Source organism: Sarcophilus harrisii, chromosome 3 (genome assembly GCF_902635505.1).
Source record: "Sarcophilus harrisii chromosome 3, mSarHar1.11, whole genome shotgun sequence".
Classification (NCBI taxonomy): Eukaryota; Metazoa; Chordata; class Mammalia; order Dasyuromorphia; family Dasyuridae; genus Sarcophilus; species Sarcophilus harrisii.
In genome coordinates, this window is record NC_045428.1 from 311,037,763 (window position 1) to 311,058,775 (window position 21,013).

General features: G+C 36.8%; 1 protein-coding gene across 1 annotated transcript in view; it reads left to right on the plus strand.

The window, feature by feature from the left end:
- Positions 1-1,188: 1,188 nt before the first annotated feature.
- ESYT3 (extended synaptotagmin 3) overlaps positions 1,189-21,013 on the plus strand; it is a 76,542-nt gene continuing 56,717 nt past the window's right edge. Inside the window, exons 1-2 of the mRNA XM_031959800.1 lie at positions 1,189-1,819; positions 19,258-19,299. Of these exons, the coding sequence (XP_031815660.1) occupies positions 1,517-1,819; positions 19,258-19,299 (345 nt within the window). The 5' untranslated portion in view covers positions 1,189-1,516. The remainder of the gene's footprint in view (positions 1,820-19,257; positions 19,300-21,013) is intronic.

The following is a 21,013-nucleotide window of genomic DNA, read 5'->3' on the forward strand; positions in this document are numbered from 1 at the left end:
AAGTCCTCACAATGGGGAAATCTCACAGATCCTTGATTTATTGATATAAGATAATATTTTAATTTAACTTTTTTTTATCATAATAGTACATTGGGCCAGTACCTGCCAAAATATTTTTTTTAAATCCACAAGTTTCTAGTTTCCTTTACTGAATCATAATTGATAACTTAAAGACCAATATATCTAATGTATAATATGATTCCCTGGCCTCTCTCCCATGTATTATCCCCAATTTGTCAGCCCTTAGTCACTTATCATTTATCCACTTACTCATAAGCATATCTTGAGTAAGCATAAGCAATCTTCCTGTAGTTTATTCCTCTTGCTTTAGCATTTTGTTGAGAGCTTAACAAACTTGTATTGACTGAATACTTTGTAATCATAAATATCCTTTTCTTCATTGAACATTTATTTTTTAAAATTAAGGAAGATAGAACTATATTGATACAGTTTAGGGGTAACCGCCACATTCATGTCAACTTGGTGTCTGATTAAAATCCCTTAGTAACTTTGGGTGGGTTTTGTTTATTTTTAAATAGTGGTCTTGAATGTCACATGACCTTAAATTTAGGCAAATGAATACAACTGACACATTTGACACATGAGGAAATTGAAGTAAATAGATATTAAATGACTTGCTTAGTGTCACAGAGTATCTGAAGCAGGATTCAAATCCTACCTTCCTTATTCAAGTTCTTTATTTACAACATCCTTCAAGGTTCCTATTTGTCACTTTAATAAGGCTTTTTGAGAGTGTGAATAGATTATACTAACTGGATCACCTGTGTTCACAAATATATTTGTCTTCTTCGAAGAAAATAAAATGTTGGGGGTTTTTTTTGTTTGTTTGTTTTTTAACTTTAGAAACTTCCACTTCATTCATAGAAGAAGCTTCTGGTGAGGTTTTTCCTTTAATCAACTAATTTATTCAATTCTGATAAAGGAAGATGTCCTAAGAAAGGGTAGAAAAAATCTTTTCACCTTCTTTGGGAAAACAACATTAAGAGTAGTGGTGATCTGGGGACAGATAAGTCTTGAGTAATTAATGGACATAACTGATGTTTACTACTTGCCCTTTTCTATCCAAAGGCTACATTTCTGCTTGTTTCCTTGAAGTGAAGGAGTAACGCACCCCGCCCTTGCTACTCGGTGGTCCCCAGGTCAGTTCTTTAAGCTACCTCTCCTACTGGCACTTCTTTACAGGGCGGGCTCCGACAGGGCGGAGACACGATGCGGGCCCAACCACCTAGAAGAGAACACCCTCCTGCCTCTAGATGCTCTCCAGTCGGCCACTGAGAGCGCACAGAGAAGGCGGGTGGGAGGCGGCTTTGTGAAAACTGACTCTGAGGAGCCTTTGCAGCTCAGCGGGGATCTTCTCCAAGTCCTGGTCCTCACCTGTCGGAGGAGCAAATGTCCCCCTTCACCGGAGCGCGCGTCCCTTCCGCAGGGTGAGCGCCAGTAGGAAGAGCAGGAGACCCCGGCCAGGGGAGCACTCTGGAGACTAGTCGGTAAGGAGATGGAGACGCAAGGGGCAGCTCCGGGCGCGGAACCAGGAGTCAAGGGGCCGAAACTGCCCAACCAACTGCTACCCGAGCTGTACAGCTTCGTGGCTCGGGTGCTGCTATATCTGGCGCCCGTCTACCTGGCCGGCTATCTGGGGCTGAGTCTCACCTGGCTGATATTTGGAGCTTTCCTGTGGATGTGGTGGCGCAAGAACCGGCGCTGGAAGCACTCGCGCCTCGCCGCCGCCTTCGAGTTCTTGGATAATGAGCGTCAGTTCATCAGCAAGGAGCTCCGGGAACAGCAGCTACCTGCCTGGGTGAGTGAATGGGGCTGGAGCTGAAGGAGAATCGAGTTCCGGAGGAGAGAGAGAAGAGGGAAAGGAAAGAAAGAAGGGTGATAACCAGCCACCTCCCAGGAGAGTTTCATAGTGTGTTAGAACTGGAAACCAGTTTAGAATCCAGCTCTCTAAAGGATCTAAACTAAAACCAGCTCCCTCCTTTATTTTAATCAAGGAAGGAAACTGAGGCCCAGAAAATGGATGTGTCAAGAACGCAATCTAGTATAGAGAAGAATAGGAAATTGAACTTAGACGGAGAGAAAATGGAAAGAACCTGCCACAGCCGCCGGTTGTTTTGGCGTCCTTCCCACTCACATCTAACTAGTTTGTTTTGTTGTGTAAATTTAGTTAGCGTTATGTTCGGTTTGCTTTCTGAAAGGAAAAGCTTTCTCCCTTACAGAACATACATTTTCTTCATTCATTATGTTATTCATCAGGCACACAAAGATGTATGGAGCTATTCGAGTTCTCAAAGAGTTTTCAGCCCGAGAGAGAGGCAAGACACACAACAACTAACAGAAAGCAATTTCCACAAGATATCTGTGGTAAAAGGCAAAGTGTGCCGGGAAATGATGCCACGGGAAAGAGTGGCTCGTGAGTCGGCCACCGGATTCTCTTTAAGTCAAAGCTTTATTTCGCCAAAGCCGCAAGACCAAATAGCATCGGTAACTAAATTGGCAATTGGGTCAGGGGAAAAAAGTTTTTAATACCAAAATTTTGGCTCTAAGCCAAATACTTAAGATGCTAAAAACAGAATCTCTTTCAGACGGTACTCTAGCCATAAGGTCTGTTAAAAATAGTCTAAACAGCAACGTGATTGCCTGGGTTCGAGGAACATTTTATTAGGCAAGTAATACTTCTTAGGGTTCGGCAAGTCTGAACATACTTGTGTTAGTGATTTTAGAAAATATTTATGTTAGTAATTTTCATAAACTACTCTAGGGCTTAGGGTCAAGATCTCGCTTGTCCCCTGCAATAAAAGGAGGGACACACTCCTCTCCTCCCTTTCTAGGAGCAAACACTTTCTCTCACTTCTTTCAAATCTTAGGACTTATTCCCCGTTCCCTGATGATACTGATACTGCTGCTGATACTGGCTTCAGTGTTATTTTTTCCACCTTTAGTTCATTGAATCATATAGCATTTAGAATTTTAAAAAGATCTTAGAGTTCATTTAATACAAACCCTTCATTTTTAAGGATGAATAAACTGAGACCCAGAAGAGAAGAAACAACTTTCCTAAGATCATATAGGTAGTAAATAGAAGAGCTTGGATTTGAAAGTAAGCCTGACCTCAAATTTATTGGGTTTTTTTTTTTTTTTTTTTTTTTTTTTTTGCCTTACAGGCCTTATAAGGCATACTAGAAAACTTTTTTTTTTTTTTAATTGTGGGCCACTGGATCACAAGAGAAAAAAATCAGTATTGGGCAACACAGATAAAAACAACAGATTTCAACTAAAATTATTTTTTCTTCTTCTTGGAAAGGAAATCTGTAACATTTATATAACCCAAGTAATCAAAGGAAATAGACTTTTCATAAATATAACTCCCCAAAAATATCTATATCATGGTGTAGCCAGTTAGAAGACTGAGATAAAAATAAAGAAAGCAAAGATGTAGAGAAAAGGGATAAAGAGACCGCAATCCAAAATGGTTAAGCTTCCAATGTGTGGGTTTGTAGGGAAGAAGACAAGAAAGAAAGACAATGCATTTCCTTAAATGACTATCAAGTCCAACTTTGAGAGAGAGGTAGGGGATAAGTCCACATTCTATAATCCTGCTCTACCCAGCTACCCCAGCATTCCAGCTTCTTATCTGACACAACCTTACATTCTGTTGGGGTCCCACTGATACTGCTAACTCTTACTTCCCTCTCAAATCTTTCCCCTCAAAGTGCAAAGCAAAATTCTGAAGTAAGAATTATCCTTTTAAAGTCATCAGGACCTCTATTTTCTCACTGAGTTAATTGTCTTTACTGATGCTTACCATGGAGGTGGAGAAGCATCGAATAGATAAGTAATTTTATCCAGTCTCAGGCAAAGTATTCTAAAAGGTAAATCTCTTATAAAGTAACTCTTATAAGGTAACATCATAGCTACTGCCATCATCCAGTCAACTTTATTTTCTATTGCAGTCATCCTTTGTTTTGTGGAGTTTTCTCCCTAAACTGATGTCCTTCTGTTAGGCCCTGTGGTCATTAAAACCTTGTTCTTTGTGGTTGAATTGCTATCTGGATGGAACTGTATAACTCTGAGATGTTCCTTCTTGCTGGAATTAAAACAAATATCCAATTGGTATTATGACTGGAAAAGAAAGAATCCAGATGGCTAGGCACTAGAAGAATTATCCTAAGCTATAATGGCTCATGTCAGATCTATTTTTGGAACTATGGAGAAAAACACTAATTAATAAAAGACAAGCATTGATAAATGATAAGCAATGATACTTATTCATTACCTACTATGTACCAGGCACCTTGCTAAACTCTGAGAATACAAAAAGAAGCAACAGACAGTTCCTGCCCTGGGTAAGCTTGCAATCAAATAGGGGAGGTAACATGTAAACAAATATATATACAAAAAGCAATATATATACAGGATAAGTAGGAAATAATTAGCAGAGGGAAATCACTAGAATTAATTAAGGAGAGGGAGTCAGAGAAGACTTCCTGTAGAAGGTAAGATTTTAGTTAGGAAGGGAGGTACATAAGTAGTCATAATAGAAGGGGAAGAACAATATTCCAGATATGTAGGATAGCCAGAGAGAATGTCTGAAGCCTAGGGATGCTCCCAAATCTTTGCCTTTATCTATCTCATTAATATTCTTTTAGAGGATTATTGTTCTAAAGGAAATGAGCAGGATACTTTTAGAAAAACCTGGAAAATCCTTCATGAACTTATGCAAAGTGAAATTTACTGTTTTACAAATAACAATGTTAAGAGATGATCAGCTGTGAAGGACTTTGCTAGTAGTGCAATGATCCATGACTACTCTAAAGGATTTAAGATGAAAAATCCTACTTGGAGATAGAACTCATTGCGTCTGAATATAAATTAAAGCTTATTCTCTCTCTTTTTTACTTTATTTTTCTTGAGGGCATTTTTAGGGGAGGGGAGGAAGATCTATATTTTCTTTCACAAAATGTCTTCTATAGGGGGAAAATATTCTTCTAGAGGGAGATAAAGTAGCAAAAGATTAAGTGGCACCCTGGATACCCTGAGTCCTGTATGATGTGATCATAGATGAAGAGTTCAATGAACTCATCTTCCTGAATTCAAATATAGCCACAGACACTTAGTTGAGTGATCCTGAGCAAGTCATTAAATCCCTGTTTGCCTCAGTTTCCTCATATGTAAAATGATCTAGAGAAGGAAATGGCAAATCACTGCAGTACCTTAGCCAAAAAAAAATGGGGTCACCAAGAGTTAGGCATGAATGAACAACAAAAGGGTATCCTTAAGAAGGCCTTAAATTTTAAGGCCTTACTGTTACAGAGGGTGACTGATTGATTACTTTTACTGCTTTCTGTGATAGTACTGGGGTAATTATTGTCTTTCAACCTTTAATTATATGTTTGAATCAGAGAATTTTAGAACTGAAAGGGCTCATCCAAGCCTCATACAATGTGGGAATCCTTTCTGCAACTGACATCTCTTACAAGAGATCATTCTGCTTTTCCTTAGACCATCTATCTGTGCCTGTCTAGATAGATAGACAGATATGTTGGATGGGAAATCTATCCATTTATCTTCTTTCTTGGTTTGCTCAGGCTATTGGCATTCCTGGTGCAGTATATTATGATTTAGCTGGGGAGGCTGAACACACACATGTGAAAAGTAAAAATAATGATATAAGGCAGTAACTGGATGTCAAAGGAGTGGTGCTCTGACTGAGCTGGCAGCAAGCAGGGGAAGGCTTCAGGCTTAGAGCAGGTGGGATTTGAAAGATGACTGGGATTTGGTTTGACCCAGAATGATGTTTTTGCTCATATGTCAGTCTCGTAAATAGTAAGGAGTTACCCAGCTAGTTATTTTAATTTGGGAGTTCACAGGGGAGAAAACAATAATAGCATATATATGTATACACACACACACACACACACACACACACACACAATGCTTTTAAAGCAACAGTTCTTAACCTGGGGTCTATGGAACTCCAAGGAGTCCATGAACCTGGATGGGGGATAAATACATCTTTATTTCAATATAAATGGTTTCCTTTGTAATCCAATGCATTTTATTTTTGCATTTAAAGCATTATTCTGAGAAGAGATTCTTAACCTTCTGATTACCAAAGGGTTTCATGACATAAAGAAGATTAAGAATGCAGTGCTTTTCAATGCAGTGATTCAAGATAATTCCAATAGACTTGGGATGGAAAATGCTATCCACATTCAAAGAGAGAATTGTAGAGACTTAAATGTGGATCGAAACAAAACATAGTGTTTTCACCTTTTTTTATTTGCTTGCTTTTTCTTTCTCGTGGTTTTCTCCCTTTTGACTTTGTCTCTCTTAGTCTGACATGACAAATGTAGAAATATATTTTAAAGGATTGCATATATTTAATCCATATCAGATTGCTTGCTGTCTTGGGGAGGAAGGAGGGAAGAAAGAAAGGAAAAAATTTGGAAAACAAGTCTTACAAAAATGAATGTTAAAAACTATCTTTACAGGTATTTGGAAAAATAAAATATTGTGAGAAAAAGATAAATGGTCCAAGAATATAAACAAATGGGTTCAAAAATAAAAATTAAATCTATCAACATCCATATGAAAGATGTTTCAAATCACTTGTAATGAAATGTAAATTTTTAAAAAACTCTTGCCTTTAAAGATTGCACATTAGTTCATTTGAATGTTAAAACAATCCCATGAGGTGATTATTATAGATATTAAACTCATTTTGTAGCTGAGAGAACTGAGATGGGAAGTGAATGGGTATAATATCTAAAACAAGATTTCCCCCTGCCTTTTTTTTCTCAAATGCTGAATCTATCATATCAAAGGTGAAACCTGAACCTTGATCTTCTTCCTTTCTTGGGTGCTTGCTCTCAACCTGCTGGGCTGCCTCTTATAAATATATGGTTGAGATTATTTTGGAGTATAACTATAGCTAATTTTCATTTAATGAAAAATTTTTTATAGGTGATGGGTAGAATGGACTATGAAGGGAAAGGTATAGGTACTTCATATTTATACTGCTCCATACTGACAGCTACTTGGATTCTTAATGGAAGCAGGAATCAGCCTCTAGCCTCCAAAGACCAAATGTTTAGAGCTCAGGTATGGACAGAGCATAAAACAGCAGGTGCTCTCTTCCCACTCCAGCATCATAGTGTTTCATCCCACAGGGCCCTGAAGCTGAACTAAGAAAGTTTCAACCACAATGAGATCATCTTTTTTTCAGACACAATGCTGTGGATTGAGGGTGGGAAAAGAGTCTGAATTAGGATGTAGAGCTGGGAACCAAGTGCTAATAAAAGAATTCATGTGTATAACCTATATTTGAGTAGCTTCAAAAAATCCCCAGTGTCTTGTACAAGGTTCATGCATAATAAGATACTTGATATATCGGAATATGAGAAGAGGAAAGCTTATAGTTAAGTTGTAGAAAGGGGATATTTGTACATGAACAGTGAAAGAAATCTCTCTTATGGGGATTGGGGAAAGAAGAAAAACTTTGAGAAATCTGAAAGAACATTAAGAAACTTGAATGATGCACAATTTGGAGAGATAAGATTAAGGAAGAAGCCATTGGAATAGTATTAAAAACAAAAAAGCAACTGTTAGAGGCAAAAAGTTAAAAGTCAGCTCTCAGGAGGAGGTAGGTGGTGCATTGGATATAATTCCTGGAGGACCTAAATTCAAATATTGCCCCCAGACCATGCTAGCTGAATCACCTTGTGCAAGTCACTTAACCTAGACTGCCAAGAAACAAACTAATTTCTTTATATGTTGATCTTAATTGAATTAAGTTCCAATCCATTTCTCCCAGGATTTGGGGTCCCTGAAGATCTGTTGAACGCTTCAGAAACCATCACCATTGACAATCAGCTGGCAATGTTTTGTGTTTTTTTGCCATGGATTCTCTGTCACTTTCTTTCTCTCTCCTTCCCTTCCCACATCTATATCTATCTCCAGAACATTATGACAGAAGGTGATGAAGTGAAACCTTTTAATTCAATAATCTGTACTTCTCTTCCTTCAAGAAATAAAATCCTAAGAGTCTTACTTTCCCCCTCATTGAGTCTGAGATTCTATAGGTCTGTATTTTTTTTTATCATAGACTTGTTTTTTTATTTCATTAATATTAAATGTCCTAATTCCATGGGAGATTAGTAACTATCTTACAATTTACAGCCCCTGAGTGTGACATTGACTGGTTGAGTACATTGTCTAGAAATACACAGCCAGGACATGTCAAAGGAGTGGGACTTGAACCTTGATGTTCCTTACTTGGGTGCTTACTCTCAATCTGTTGGGCTGCCTTTCGTACAATTAGATAGGATTAATTTGGAATCTAAATACAACTACCTTTTCTATATTGATACTTTTCTTAATTAAAGAGGAAGTAAAAATAATTATGGCTTTTTACTGGCCTGGTTGCTCAGCAATTAGATCATAAAGCTAGATGCTTAGAACTCTAGGGTCTGTTTTTAAAAGGCAACAACAAAAGACCTTTCTATTTGAGAAGGCTTAGAACAGGTGTGGCTCTGTTTGGAGTAAGGGAAGTGGACTTAGGTGACCTTTCAAGGTCTTTGAGAATTTATAATGAAAATCTAGTTTGCTTTTAGGCTGGGTCTGCCCTCTGGAAGGAAGAAGTAACATAAACATAGCAGCCTTTTAGTTATAGCATCATAGAACTTAGAGCTAAAAGGGGAGCTCAGAGATCATAGGAGGATAATGATGATGACTAACATTTATATAGCACTTTAAGATTAAAGATTTACAAAGCACTTTTACAAATCTTACTTTATTTAATCCTCACCATTTTGGTAGAAAGGTACTATTATTATCCTCATTTTTATAGATGAGGAAAGTAAAGCAGGCAGAGGTTAAGTGCCTTGCCCAGCATCACACAGCTAGTAAGTGTCTGAGGCTGTTTTCAAGTGCAGAAAGATGACTCTTTGTGCTTCCAGGGTTGATACTCTATCCACTGTGCCACATAGTTGCCCAAGATCTTACAGAAAGTAAGTAGCAAGCTGGGATTTGAATTCAGGTCCTTTGATTACAAAACCATTGTTGTCACCACTATCCAATCCTCTCGTTTTAAAAATTGGGAGACAGAAACTCAGAGATCCATACAGGTTCAAGTTCTCATTCTCCTACTTAAAACCCCAAATCTTCTTACTCCCAAGTCTAGTGCTAGTTTCCCTATACTAGTCATACAACTTTGAGTCTTGTTCCTCCACATCTCAGTGATGCCTCATGAAATAATCAGTACTAAGATGTGCATTTGGCAATCGGTGTGATGGAATACGGAATTCCATTCCTCTGATGTCAATACCCAAGTGATTGAGGCTCCTTGTGGCTGAGGAATGTAACTTTGCTTATGACTTCTATTATAGTAAGGCACTACTGTTGAGTAAAATTCTCTTATATGAACCAATGCTACTAGTAATATTAGCTACAGTTTATGTAGCTATTTAGGAATGGTAAAGAGCTTCACAAATGCATCATTTTTCCCTTACACTTGAGGAAATGGAGGTGGAGAGACTTGTTATAGCTTATTATAGTAATCCAGGTGGGTGGCTGTGAGTTTTAATGAGTGCCTGTCCTAGGGTAGTGATAGTGGAGCCAGAGAGGAAGGTATGATTGTGAGAAATGTTGCAGAGGTAGAATCAATAACTCCTGCTGATTGCATATAAGAGGTAAGGGAGAGGGAAGAGTCAGAGATTACACCAAGCTTATGAATATGGGAAACCAAGTATATAGTAATGTCACCGACAGAAGGAAGAACAGGTTTAGTTGGAAAAAATAATGAGCTTATGTTTAAATGTGATCTCTTTGAGGTGTTGATGGGGCATCCAAGAAGAAAGAGACATTCCTTATTTCTATTTCATTTTATATACTCTGATCCAAAATAGATTACTTAAATACACATTATCCTTATTTTTGTCCTGCCTTTTCTCATATCCCTGCTTTTTCTCACACTTGAAACAGAAAGGACCCTCTTTCCCCCATTCCTCAACCCATTTTGGCCTGATCTATTTAGGAAAAGGCAGACTTTTTTAAAAAGATCCAACTCAGGTGCCATCTCCTCCATGAAGTCTTCTTATCCCCGAATCCAAATTACCTTTCCCAGGTGAAAGTAATCTCATTTTCTTCAAATTTCTGCATAACATTTTGCCTAGAGTTCTCTTCACTGTTTTGTTTGTAGAAAGTGTTTGTGAATTGGGGAAGAAATGTGCACACTTTTGAGACCCTCTACACTTAGTTCAGTCATTCCTTAAATGTCCAGCCAAGCCAGTACACAAAGCCTTTCTAAATTGGAAGGACATGCCTAAACTACATAACTATGATCTTTTGAGACCTCAGAGTCATCTTCAGACTATAATAGGATATAAGAGAAAGAAGTTATGAGATTATATCTTGGCATTCCCACCTATTTATTAATGTGGCATTAGGCAAGTAATTTAAACTCTCTGGCCTTTATTTTCCTCATCTATGAATTAAGGGGGTAGCCAAGATGACTTAAGGTTCCTTTTAGCTCTAAATACATGATGACCTACGACATTCATGAAGATCCATTGTTCAAATGTCACACAAAAAGTTCTTGTCAGGAAGTCATGTTAGCCCATGTGAAAGAAATGTTTATGATAATGACTTATTACCTGGGTTATAATGCTCATCACATTGGTCTTATGCACCTATGTATTATGTACCAGTCCATTAAGAGTATTGTCACCAAGACAAAGAGAGCCTTTGTTATAAAATCTTAGGCTGATTTAAAGATGAAAAGATCTCTGAGTATGTATGTTTTATAGATTGCACTTTAGTATATTAATGTGATCTTTGTCAGAGATGACTTTTTTACATTAGTATTTTGAGAAGTAACCCATAAGATTGGATGGGAATTAGTCCAGGAAAAACTGGATTCAAATCCTGCTTCTGACTTCTAATAGCTATATGATCTTCCTACAGTCATTTAATCTATCAGTGTTGCAAGCAACTATAAGACTCTTAATTTAGAAAAGAGTAGTTGATGTGAATAATCAATGAAATTGCTGGGCTAAACTCCCTTCATTACTCCCATCCCTACTGCCAAAATTTTAGATATTAAGTTCTAGTACAATTAAGGTATACCTTTTCTTAGGCTCTAGAATAGGGATCCCCAATCTTTTTCACTCCTACCCTTTAGCTTTCTGTAATACTTCTTGTATCCTCTATGCAATAGAAAATAAAATGAATTTCTTGAGTTTTCCATGCATACAAGAAATAAAATAACAATTCTGATTAATTTCCATAGAATGATATCATAATATAGAATAATATTCACCATACTCCTGAAAAAGCATCTCATCCACCTTGGAAGTGTAGGTACTCAAAGATGGATACCTTTAATCTAGAATGAGGAATAGAAAATAATTGAACTAGATAAACTGTTTTCATTTGTCAACAATTTTTCCATGATCTTTAATTTTGCTTGGTATAGTTTTTTTTTTTTTAAAGAAAGAAGTAATTAGGTGGTATCTACTTTTTCCCACTTAAAATACTTCTTATAAGGGAAACTAACACAATCAGAGGAGGAAAAAGGCAATCTTTTTTTTTTCAAGTATTCAAGGGGGTCTTATTAGGACATGCTTTGATTCTTATTAGGACAATATGCTTAGATTGAAGGGAAGATTTTCACTGAGATTTAACAATGAATAGCTTACATTCCCAGGTAAAAAAAAAGCAAAGAAACAGATTTTTTTTTTTTGAAAACAGATTTGTAAGAGAAACTTGGGGTTTCTGTTTCTAAAGATTTTCAAAAATAAGGAATACTAATGGTATAGTAAAAAGAACACAATATTTGGATATCCCATCTCTATTACTAACTGTGTAATCTTGGGCCAGACCCCTTCCTTTTGTGGCCTTTTATTTTGCATTTGTAAAGCAAGGGATCTAAACTAGCTAATGCTTGACTCTACTCTAGACTGATTTTTAATCTTGGATCCATGAACTCAAGGTTTCCTTCATAATTCTGTGTATTTTCCTTTATGCATTTTAATACCTTATTCTGAGAAAGAAGAGGTTCCATAGATTTCACCAGATTCCTAAAGGGGGACATGACATACAAGGCTGAGAGCTCCTATTCAAGGTCCCAGTAGCAAGTGTTCCCACTGATGTTTTTGTTATTATTCAGTCATTTTTCATTTATGTCCAACTCTTCATGATACCATTTGAGGTTTTCTTGGACAAGATACTGGAGTATATGTCATTTCTTTTTCCACTTCATTTTATTGATGAAGAAACTGAGATAGACAGCGTTAAATGGTTTGCTCAGGGCAAGATTTGAACTAAGGTTTTCCTAATTCCAGACCTGATTGTCTATCAGCTGTTCTACCTATCTGCCCTTCTCATGGAGGTTGTGTGCCATGAATTCAAAGGAGGTTAAAAAAAAAATCAGTTTTCTTGACTTTGCCTGGCTGTGTTCAGCAATGTGGAATAGGTACTTAAAAGTAGTGATGGGGGTTAGTTATGCAGGCATAGTAATACACAAATAAGGAACTGGATGGTGGGAAGAAGAAGGGATAGAATCATGTTAGAGCTCATTCTGTACCTTTCCTTCATCACCACCAGTACCACACCCCAACTCTCCATTAAGGTGCTCAGTGCCTAAGTGTGTCCTTCATCATCTGTAAAAACAAGGAAGATGCTGAGAACTAGCCATTGACACTTGTCTGACTATACTTTAAGCTTTAAAACTTAAAAATGTAAAGGAACTCATTCAAATAGAAGGATTTGAATTTTAAACCTTTTCACTTTTATTTTTGAGTTTGTTTGCAAGGCAATGCTGTTAAGTGACTTGCCAGAAATCACAGCAAGTGTCTGAGTTCATATTTTGACTCAGGTCCTCTTGACTCCAGGCTGATGCTCTATCCACTCACCACCTAGCTGCCTCTGCCCCTGTCCTTTTACTTTTGCTACAGGAATTTTTGTCATACATTGGCAAGTCAGGAGAGAGGGGCTGTCTGTTGAGAAAAGACCAAAAACCACATTGGGTCTGACTTCATTCTTGTAGGGATACTTTTGTTTTGTATTAATCTTTTTAGAGCTTTTATGGTTTTCTCCATTTTCTGAAAATTCTTAACGTTACAAACATAGACTAAAATAAGCATTTCTATATATACAGTAGAACAGAAAGAGGACTGTATATTAAGCTACAAATGTTCATTATGTGTCCAGCTCACTTTTCTTTTCAGTGTAATAAATTCAACATGGAATTTTCAAAACTGTTGTCCTTGTCTCAAATTCCTTCTGCTCTTTTCTGGGCAATCCAGAAACATGTTTCAATGACCCTAATTTTCTTTCCATTTTAAAAAGCAACCCTATCCCTCTTGCTCCATAGTCTCTCCACCTTCAGAAAAGAAGAAAAACAAAACCTTTGGAAGTAATATACATGGTCAAGAAAATCAAATTTCCTCATTGGTTGTCTCCAAAAATGTGTTTCTCATTCTCCAGCTTGAGTCCATTATCTCTATGTCAAGAATTGGGTATTTTGTTTATCATTGGTCCTCTGAGATAGAGTCACAAACTGGAGCTTAGTTGTGGAAGATATTAAATGCCATGTTAGAGAATTTTTAGCAGGAAACTGATATGGTCAGATCTGCACATGAGGAAGATGATTTTGCTAGCTGTGTAAAGAACAGATTGGAGAATGGAGAAATTGGAGGCAAGAATACTGATCAGTCAGGAAGCTATAAATAATAATCTGGGGAGAAGGTAATGAATGCCTAAACTAAAGTGGTGGCAAAATAAGAGTCATCGAAGGAGACAATTTCTATTACTGTTGTTGTTATTAAGTCATTATAATCATGTGTAACTCTTTGTGAGACCCCATTTGGGTTTTCTTGGCAAAGATACTAGAGTGGTTTGCCATTTCCTTCGCTAGGTCATTTTGCAAGTGAAGAAACTGAGGCAAACAGGGGTAAGTGACTTGCAGGATCACACAGGTACTAAGTACCTGAGGCCAGATTTAAATTTAGTTTTCCTGACTCCAGGTCTGGTGCTCTGAGCACTGGAACCACCTGGCTGCTCATTTCTAGGATAATACTAAAAAGTTATAATATGCAGATTTCTAGAAAGACCAAACATAGCTATTTTCCTGATAGAAATGGGAAGTTCTTTTGAAAAGAGACTGTTAAATGACTACCTTGTAACTAGGAAAAGTCAACCACATGGAGAGTTCATTTGTCATAGAGAAATACTTAAGGCAATGTGGTAGAATGAGCAGAGTTCTAGTCTTAGAGTTGAGTCAAGACTCCTATACTTAGTTGTGTGACTCTAAGCAAGGCACTTACATCTTACTGAGCCTATTTCTTTGCTATTAAATGAGGATAATATTTGCATCATTCACCTCACAGGATTGCCAGTGTTTGGTAAATCTTTTTTTAAATGTTTTCTATTCACATTTTCTATTTCTTATTCCACAATAGTATCTCAAGTGTTTCTCCCCTTCTTCCTCCCAAACAGCCATCCCATATGACAAATAATATTTATCTGAGAGGGGAAAAAAGTGAGCACAACTAACTGATACATTAAAAAAAATCTAAAAAATATGTATTATATGTAACATATGTGAGCTTTCTATTTACACAAAGGAGTAGATTGGGGGTATCTTTTCACATGTGTCTTCATTCAAATCCCTTTTATTGTTACATTTACCTTTTTTTGGTGTATTATTGTTGTAACTTTTTAGATCTCAAAGCACCATATAAATGTGAACTATTATGACTTCTCACTTCCTACCATGTGCAAAGAATCATGAATGAAAAGCTAGGCAGGGACATTTAGAACCATCAGACTTATAGGCTCTTCTTGATTTGGGGATAGAGCTAAAAAAAAAAAAAGACACCCTCTTTTAGGAGAAGTTAAAGCTACTATTTGAAAAAGAAGAAAATGGGAAGAACCTTTGATGCTGGCAAAGCTGCAGAAGCCTCAGAGTTGGGCATATGTCCTGGAAAAAACTTCAACTCTCTATTATAATAAGCAAAATGAGTCATAAATTGATATCCACCTCTTCATTTTCAGTTTCCTTCTAGATACCTCCACCATATATCCTTACAGCACCTTAAACTCAACATGTCCAAGACCAACCTACCAGCTTTCCCATTTCTGTTGTTCCTATGACCATTGTCCTCATTCCGCTGGGCTTGAAACCTCAGTCATCTGATTCTTCCTTTTTTGTCACCTCCTATGGTGGATCAGGAACCAAGTACTACTCATTCTGTCCTAGCAGCATCTCTTATTTTATCACCACCTTAGTATAAAAGTCCATTGTCTCTTTCTAGGATTATTGTTTAACAGCTTCCTGATTGACCAGTATGCTTGCCTCTAAATACTCCTTTCTCCAGTCTGTCCTTTACATAATCGGCAAAATCATCTTATTTTAAATTATTATAGCTTTTTCTTGGCATAACATATGCATGGGCTTTACAAATTTTACTTTATTTGATCTTCATTACAACCCAAGGAGATGGATGCTATTATTACTCTCATTTTAGACTTGAGGAAACTGAAGCAACAGAAGGGAATTGCCCAAGATCACACACTAATAACCAACTGAAACTGGATTTGAACTCAGGTTTTCCTGACCTAGAAATCTTATCCATTTACTGCCTCACTGCCTTAGATGACTTCAGAGGTCCTTCCCAATTCTCAAATTCTGTGACCCAATTTTTCTGATTTTCTTTCATTCTACTTCTCTTTCATATACTGGAGTTTAGTTGTGGAAGATAGTTAAATAGTTAAATTGGATTTCTCACAATTCCATAATTGCATCCTGCATTCTCTTACTTCTGTGTGCTCATGTACTCTCTGCCTCTCTCTCGGTTGGTCTGTCTATCTGTCTGTCTCTGTTTTTCTCCCTCCCTCTCCTACATACACACCTAAAAATGATGTCTCCCCCTTAGCATTTTATAATATAATTTTGTAATGTTTTTACATTAAGAAAAAGCAATAGAATAAGACTCCTCACAAAAAGAAGTAGGTGGACCACTAACATAGAAAAATTAAGCATTTATTAACACTTACTATATTCTAGGTATAGTACTAGGAACTAGGGAAAGAAAAAGCAAAAACAGAATGTTGTTAATGTCAAGTGTGGCAAATTTATCAGATGTTTTTGTTTAACTGTTTTTCTTTGTTAGTCAGAAAGGTTCTTTTTTGGGGGGAGATAAATTTCAAAAAAATCATTCATATTAAAATGAGAGGGAAAAGTACAATGTTTTCTAAAAATAAATTATTACAGGAGTTCAAAAATATGAGTGCTAGAGTTAAAATTGAAAATATGTACTCCTTTTTTAGTTCTAGTTTTAATATTTGTAATTAGTTTTTTTGTTCAGTCGTGTCTGACTCTTCTACATGACCCCATTTGGAGTTTTCCTGGCAAAGATACTGGAATGGTTTGATATTTCCTTCTCCAGTTCATTTTACAGATGAAGAAACTGAGGCAAACAAGGTTAAATGTCAGCTAGTAAATGTCTGCGGTCAGATTTGAACTCAGGAAAATGATTCTTCCTAACTTTAGATTTGGCACTGTGATATCTAACTGCCCTTGTACTGAACTAAGGGAATCTTATTATATTAATTAGAATTTCAGTGAATTGGCAATAAAACTTAAAACATGTAAAAAATACTCCAAAAGAAAGATTAAAGAAAGTCATCCATTTTATTCCTTTAAGTAAAAAACCTAACTAAGATAGTTCAGAGAAGAGGAGTTAGAAAAGCATACGACTTTTTTCTTCTTCTGTATTTTGTTGCTTTTACACCCCTTATCTTTCAAGAAGAATTAATCTTTTTTAACGCCCTTCTAATTCACCTGAATTTAACTGCTTTGGAATTGTTTCAGTATGGCGTTCTTTGTAGGCAGCTGTAGCTGTCAAAGAAACATCCTCCCCAGGAGCATTGATTATGTTGACAAGTATGAGCCTGTTCCTCAGAGAATGAGTCCTTTTTTAATTATAGTACTTGTTTTCAAGGGGTGTGGCTCTTCTCTAACTGTGGGCCCTCAGCCAACCCTGTTTTTGGAACCCAAATGAAGTAATTTCCAATATGCTAATAGGAAGTAGTATCGATACATATAATAACAATAACTTAAAATCAACTGTTGTGGAATCACTATATTTGGACTCCATCATTTAGCCTTATGTGCTGGATGAGGAAGTAGAAATTAAAGGAAATAAACAGGGGAAAGCAGATGAACTAGACTTAGCAGAGACAGAGAAGATTTGGACACCCAATTGGATGTCCAATTTTGAGGACATTGAGGACCTGGTTCTCAAGACAGCTGAAAGAGAGGAAGATATGAGAAGAATATTAAACATTATCATAACCAAAAGGCAATCTGGAAGATGTCGAGAACTACTCATCCATGTATCTACTTTCTCATTTCAGAAAATCTTTGTGAGGATAATTTGTTCATGGAATAAGGATATCCTGGGAATAAGGAAACAAAGCAGCCTTTATCAAAATGATATGCCACAGTAGAACATACCATAGGTGAATCTGGCCTTAACTCTTTTCATGATTCCATGGATTCTGTAACTTCTCAATTCCCTTTTTGTTATGTGATGAAGTGGAGATGGTACTGAAGAAATGAAAACAGGAAGACTAGCTAGACCAGCTAGGTGTATATAGCTAACATATAGCTTACTGTGTGCTAAGAACTGTGTAAAGCACTTAACAGTTCTTATCTCATTTGATTCTCAGAACAACCCTACGAGGTAAGTGCTATTATTATTCCCATTTACAAGTGAGGAAACTGAGGCAAACAGAAATTAAAGTGACCTACCTAAGGTCACACAGCTAATGTCTTGATATATAGTTTGAACTCAGGTCTTCCTAACTTCAGATTTGTTGCTTTATCTACTGTACCATCTAGTTAAAGAAGAAGGGAGGGAGAGAGGGAAGAGAAAAATTGCTCCTCATCTTCAAAAAACTTACATTTTAACAAGTACTTGTATAAGTAAATAATACAAGATACATACAAAGTATTACATACTTTTTCTTGAAACTTCTGTTTCAAGAAACAGAAAACAGACCAAAGACATTTGTCACTGTCTTGGAGGTTGTCCATTGCAAAGTCCAGATGGGATTCTCTATAGGTTGGAGAATCATAGATTTAAAAACCAGAAAAGACCTTATAGATGAGGGGGTTGAATGCAATCCCCTCATTTTGCAGATGAGGAAACAGAAGTTATGTGGCTTATTTAGCATCACATATCAGCTAGGTTGCTTTTAGGAAACTGTATCATGTTTTCCTCGATCTTAGGCTTCTCTGTGAAATAAAATCCCCCTCCTTTTTTTTTTTTTTTTTTTTTTTTTTTTTTTTGCTGAGGCAATTTGTATTAAGTGACTTGCCCAGGGTCACACAGCTAGGAAGTGTTAAGAGTCTGAGATAAGAGTTGAACTCGGGTCCTCCTGAATTCAGGGCACCACTGCACCACCTCCCTGCCCCAAAGCCCATATTTTTAACAATGGTATTGTTCTCATCATGCTCTTTGCCTGAATCATTGCAGCTTTAGAATTTTCAAGTAACAGAACTGCAGATGAATCCAAATATGTAAATAGGCTAATAAACAAATGATGAATTTGATTCATTTTGAATCTATGCTGGACTCCCTTCATAAAAGTGCAAACCCCTTGTCAAACATGTTGACAAAGGCTTTATACTTCACTTGATATTAATTATCAGAGGATTTTCATAAAATTTTCTCTCATCTATCATATTATGGGAAACATCTTTTTTTTTTTTTACCAGAGAAGGCTCATTTCAAAAAGTAAATTGATATCTTTTGTTTCAATATCATTTCCTAGTATTATCACCAAAAGATCACTCTGTAATAATTTTTTATAAAAGAGTAAAAAAAAAGCAGCTCAACAGAAATAACCAATATATCAACCAAATCTGGTATTATATGCAATATTCTATTCTCAAAGCCCTCCACTTCTGCAGAGGGAGACATTCTCATCTCTTTGAAGGAGTGGAAAGAGGGGGACCAAGGTTGGTCATTATAAAATTGGTCAATGGTCAATATAAAAATGTACTACAGAGAAGTCTTTGAGGCTACCAAAACTTGTAGGCACTGCTATTGAATACCATTGGTCATTGTAGAAGTATACTTCCTTTATCTGCTTATATTACTTTACATGTTCTATCTGTGAGATGATCTTTTTGAAACCATATTTTCTCTTTTTTTTTTCCCTTAGATTCACTTTCCAGATGTGGAACGGGTTGAATGGGTCAACAAGGTAAGAATAAATTTAGATTCAAGATGGGGAAGCTGGAGTTGAGGAACTGGCTAAGGCTGCTCCAACTACTTTCTGACCTCCAAATCAGATCTATAATTATTTTTTGGCTTCACTCATCTCTCATATAGGGCAGGCTGAGTCATACAGACTGTAACTGGAGGGGGGGCAAAAAAAGGGGTTCACCTGTAAAATCAACTGGGAAAAGAACTGTATTGAAGAGGCAGTTGGTAGGTGTCTTAAGTACCCAAAGCACAAGCTTTTGTAACTTACATATTTTCTGTAATTAGTACTCTGACTTTAGTGATGTCTTTAAGATGAAAAAATTAGCACCCTCTCCTTAAAGGATAAATTTTTCTAATTGTTAGAGGCATTATGGTACAGTGGAAACAATATGATATTTGCAGTCAGGGGACTTGACTTCAGGTAACTTAACACCTATGAGCCTCAATTTCCTCATCTGTAAAATGAGGAAGCTGTCCTTGATGATCTCTGAAATCCCTTCCAGCTGTAAATCTAAGACTCTGTAAACTACACACCCAGCTGTCATCTCTTCCCCAGTTTCATAAGAATATGTTTGTTTTCATCTTCCAGAGTCCTCAAGTTAATTCACAGATTTTTGTGTGTGGGATTTCTGTAGCCTGTGACAAACACAAAAGACTAGTGTTTGAGGTCCTTGAGGAGGGGGAAAAATCTAGTTTCTACCTGGGGACAAACACCATAGCAATTAAAAATCCTTCTTAAGCTTTTCAGAAAAGGTGGGTCAAGAATCCTGTGTTCAATCAATAGTGTTTTTCTGGGGCTCTAAATGAGAGAAACTAAGGGAGTAATTCATCAGCCAAGATATTAGGTCTCCTTGGCTTTTTTATTGTCATCATTAAGTAACTACTGCAGTATCTCAATTCTTCAGGGAGTCTGTGCTAGTGGAATCTTTATATGTATTTTATATAGTCATAGATACATACATAAGCTATTTTCTTTGTGTGTGTGTGTGTGTATTACTTTTATAAGCTATTTTCCCAAGTTGAATATAAGCTTCTTGAGGATAGAGACTATTTCTTTCATATCCTAGTATTTATAATACCTAGCACCCAACTTATAGTGGTCACTTAACAAATGCTTGTTGATGGCTATTTGTGCCAAAAAAATACAGGCTACAGGCTCTCCATGCCTGCCTATATTACCTAACTCTTGGTCATGTCCTCTTTTAAGATTATCATAAGGGATTCAATGTATGAGAGCCTTTCTTGGTTTTTTTCTTACTTTGTAAGAATAATCAAGCATTTGTTGAGCACCTACTGGGTGCTCCACTCAGAACTCAGATTTTGAGAATTGGAATAGGTCTAGAGAGCCTCATTTTATAAAGAAAATGAGGTAATGATAATTAGAGGCCTTGCCCAGGATCACACAGATGACAGATAAGAAAGCTATCTTCAACCTCAAGTTTTCTGACTTCAAAGTAGCTTTTCTTTCCCCTATTCCATATTATACATTCTCACTTGGCCACTTCTGCTAGTCAGTAGGTCCCTGACATGACTATCTTATTCCCTCTTCCCTTTTTCTTTTTCTTTTCCCTTTCATCTATCTCATGTTACTTTTTAGTCCAATTCTACAGGGTAGCTCTTGTCAGGAAGAGTCACATAAGATAGAGACTCCCACCTCTCAACCTGTGCTTTTCAGAGATAATCTTCCATGAAGTTCTCTGTTTCCACTGAAC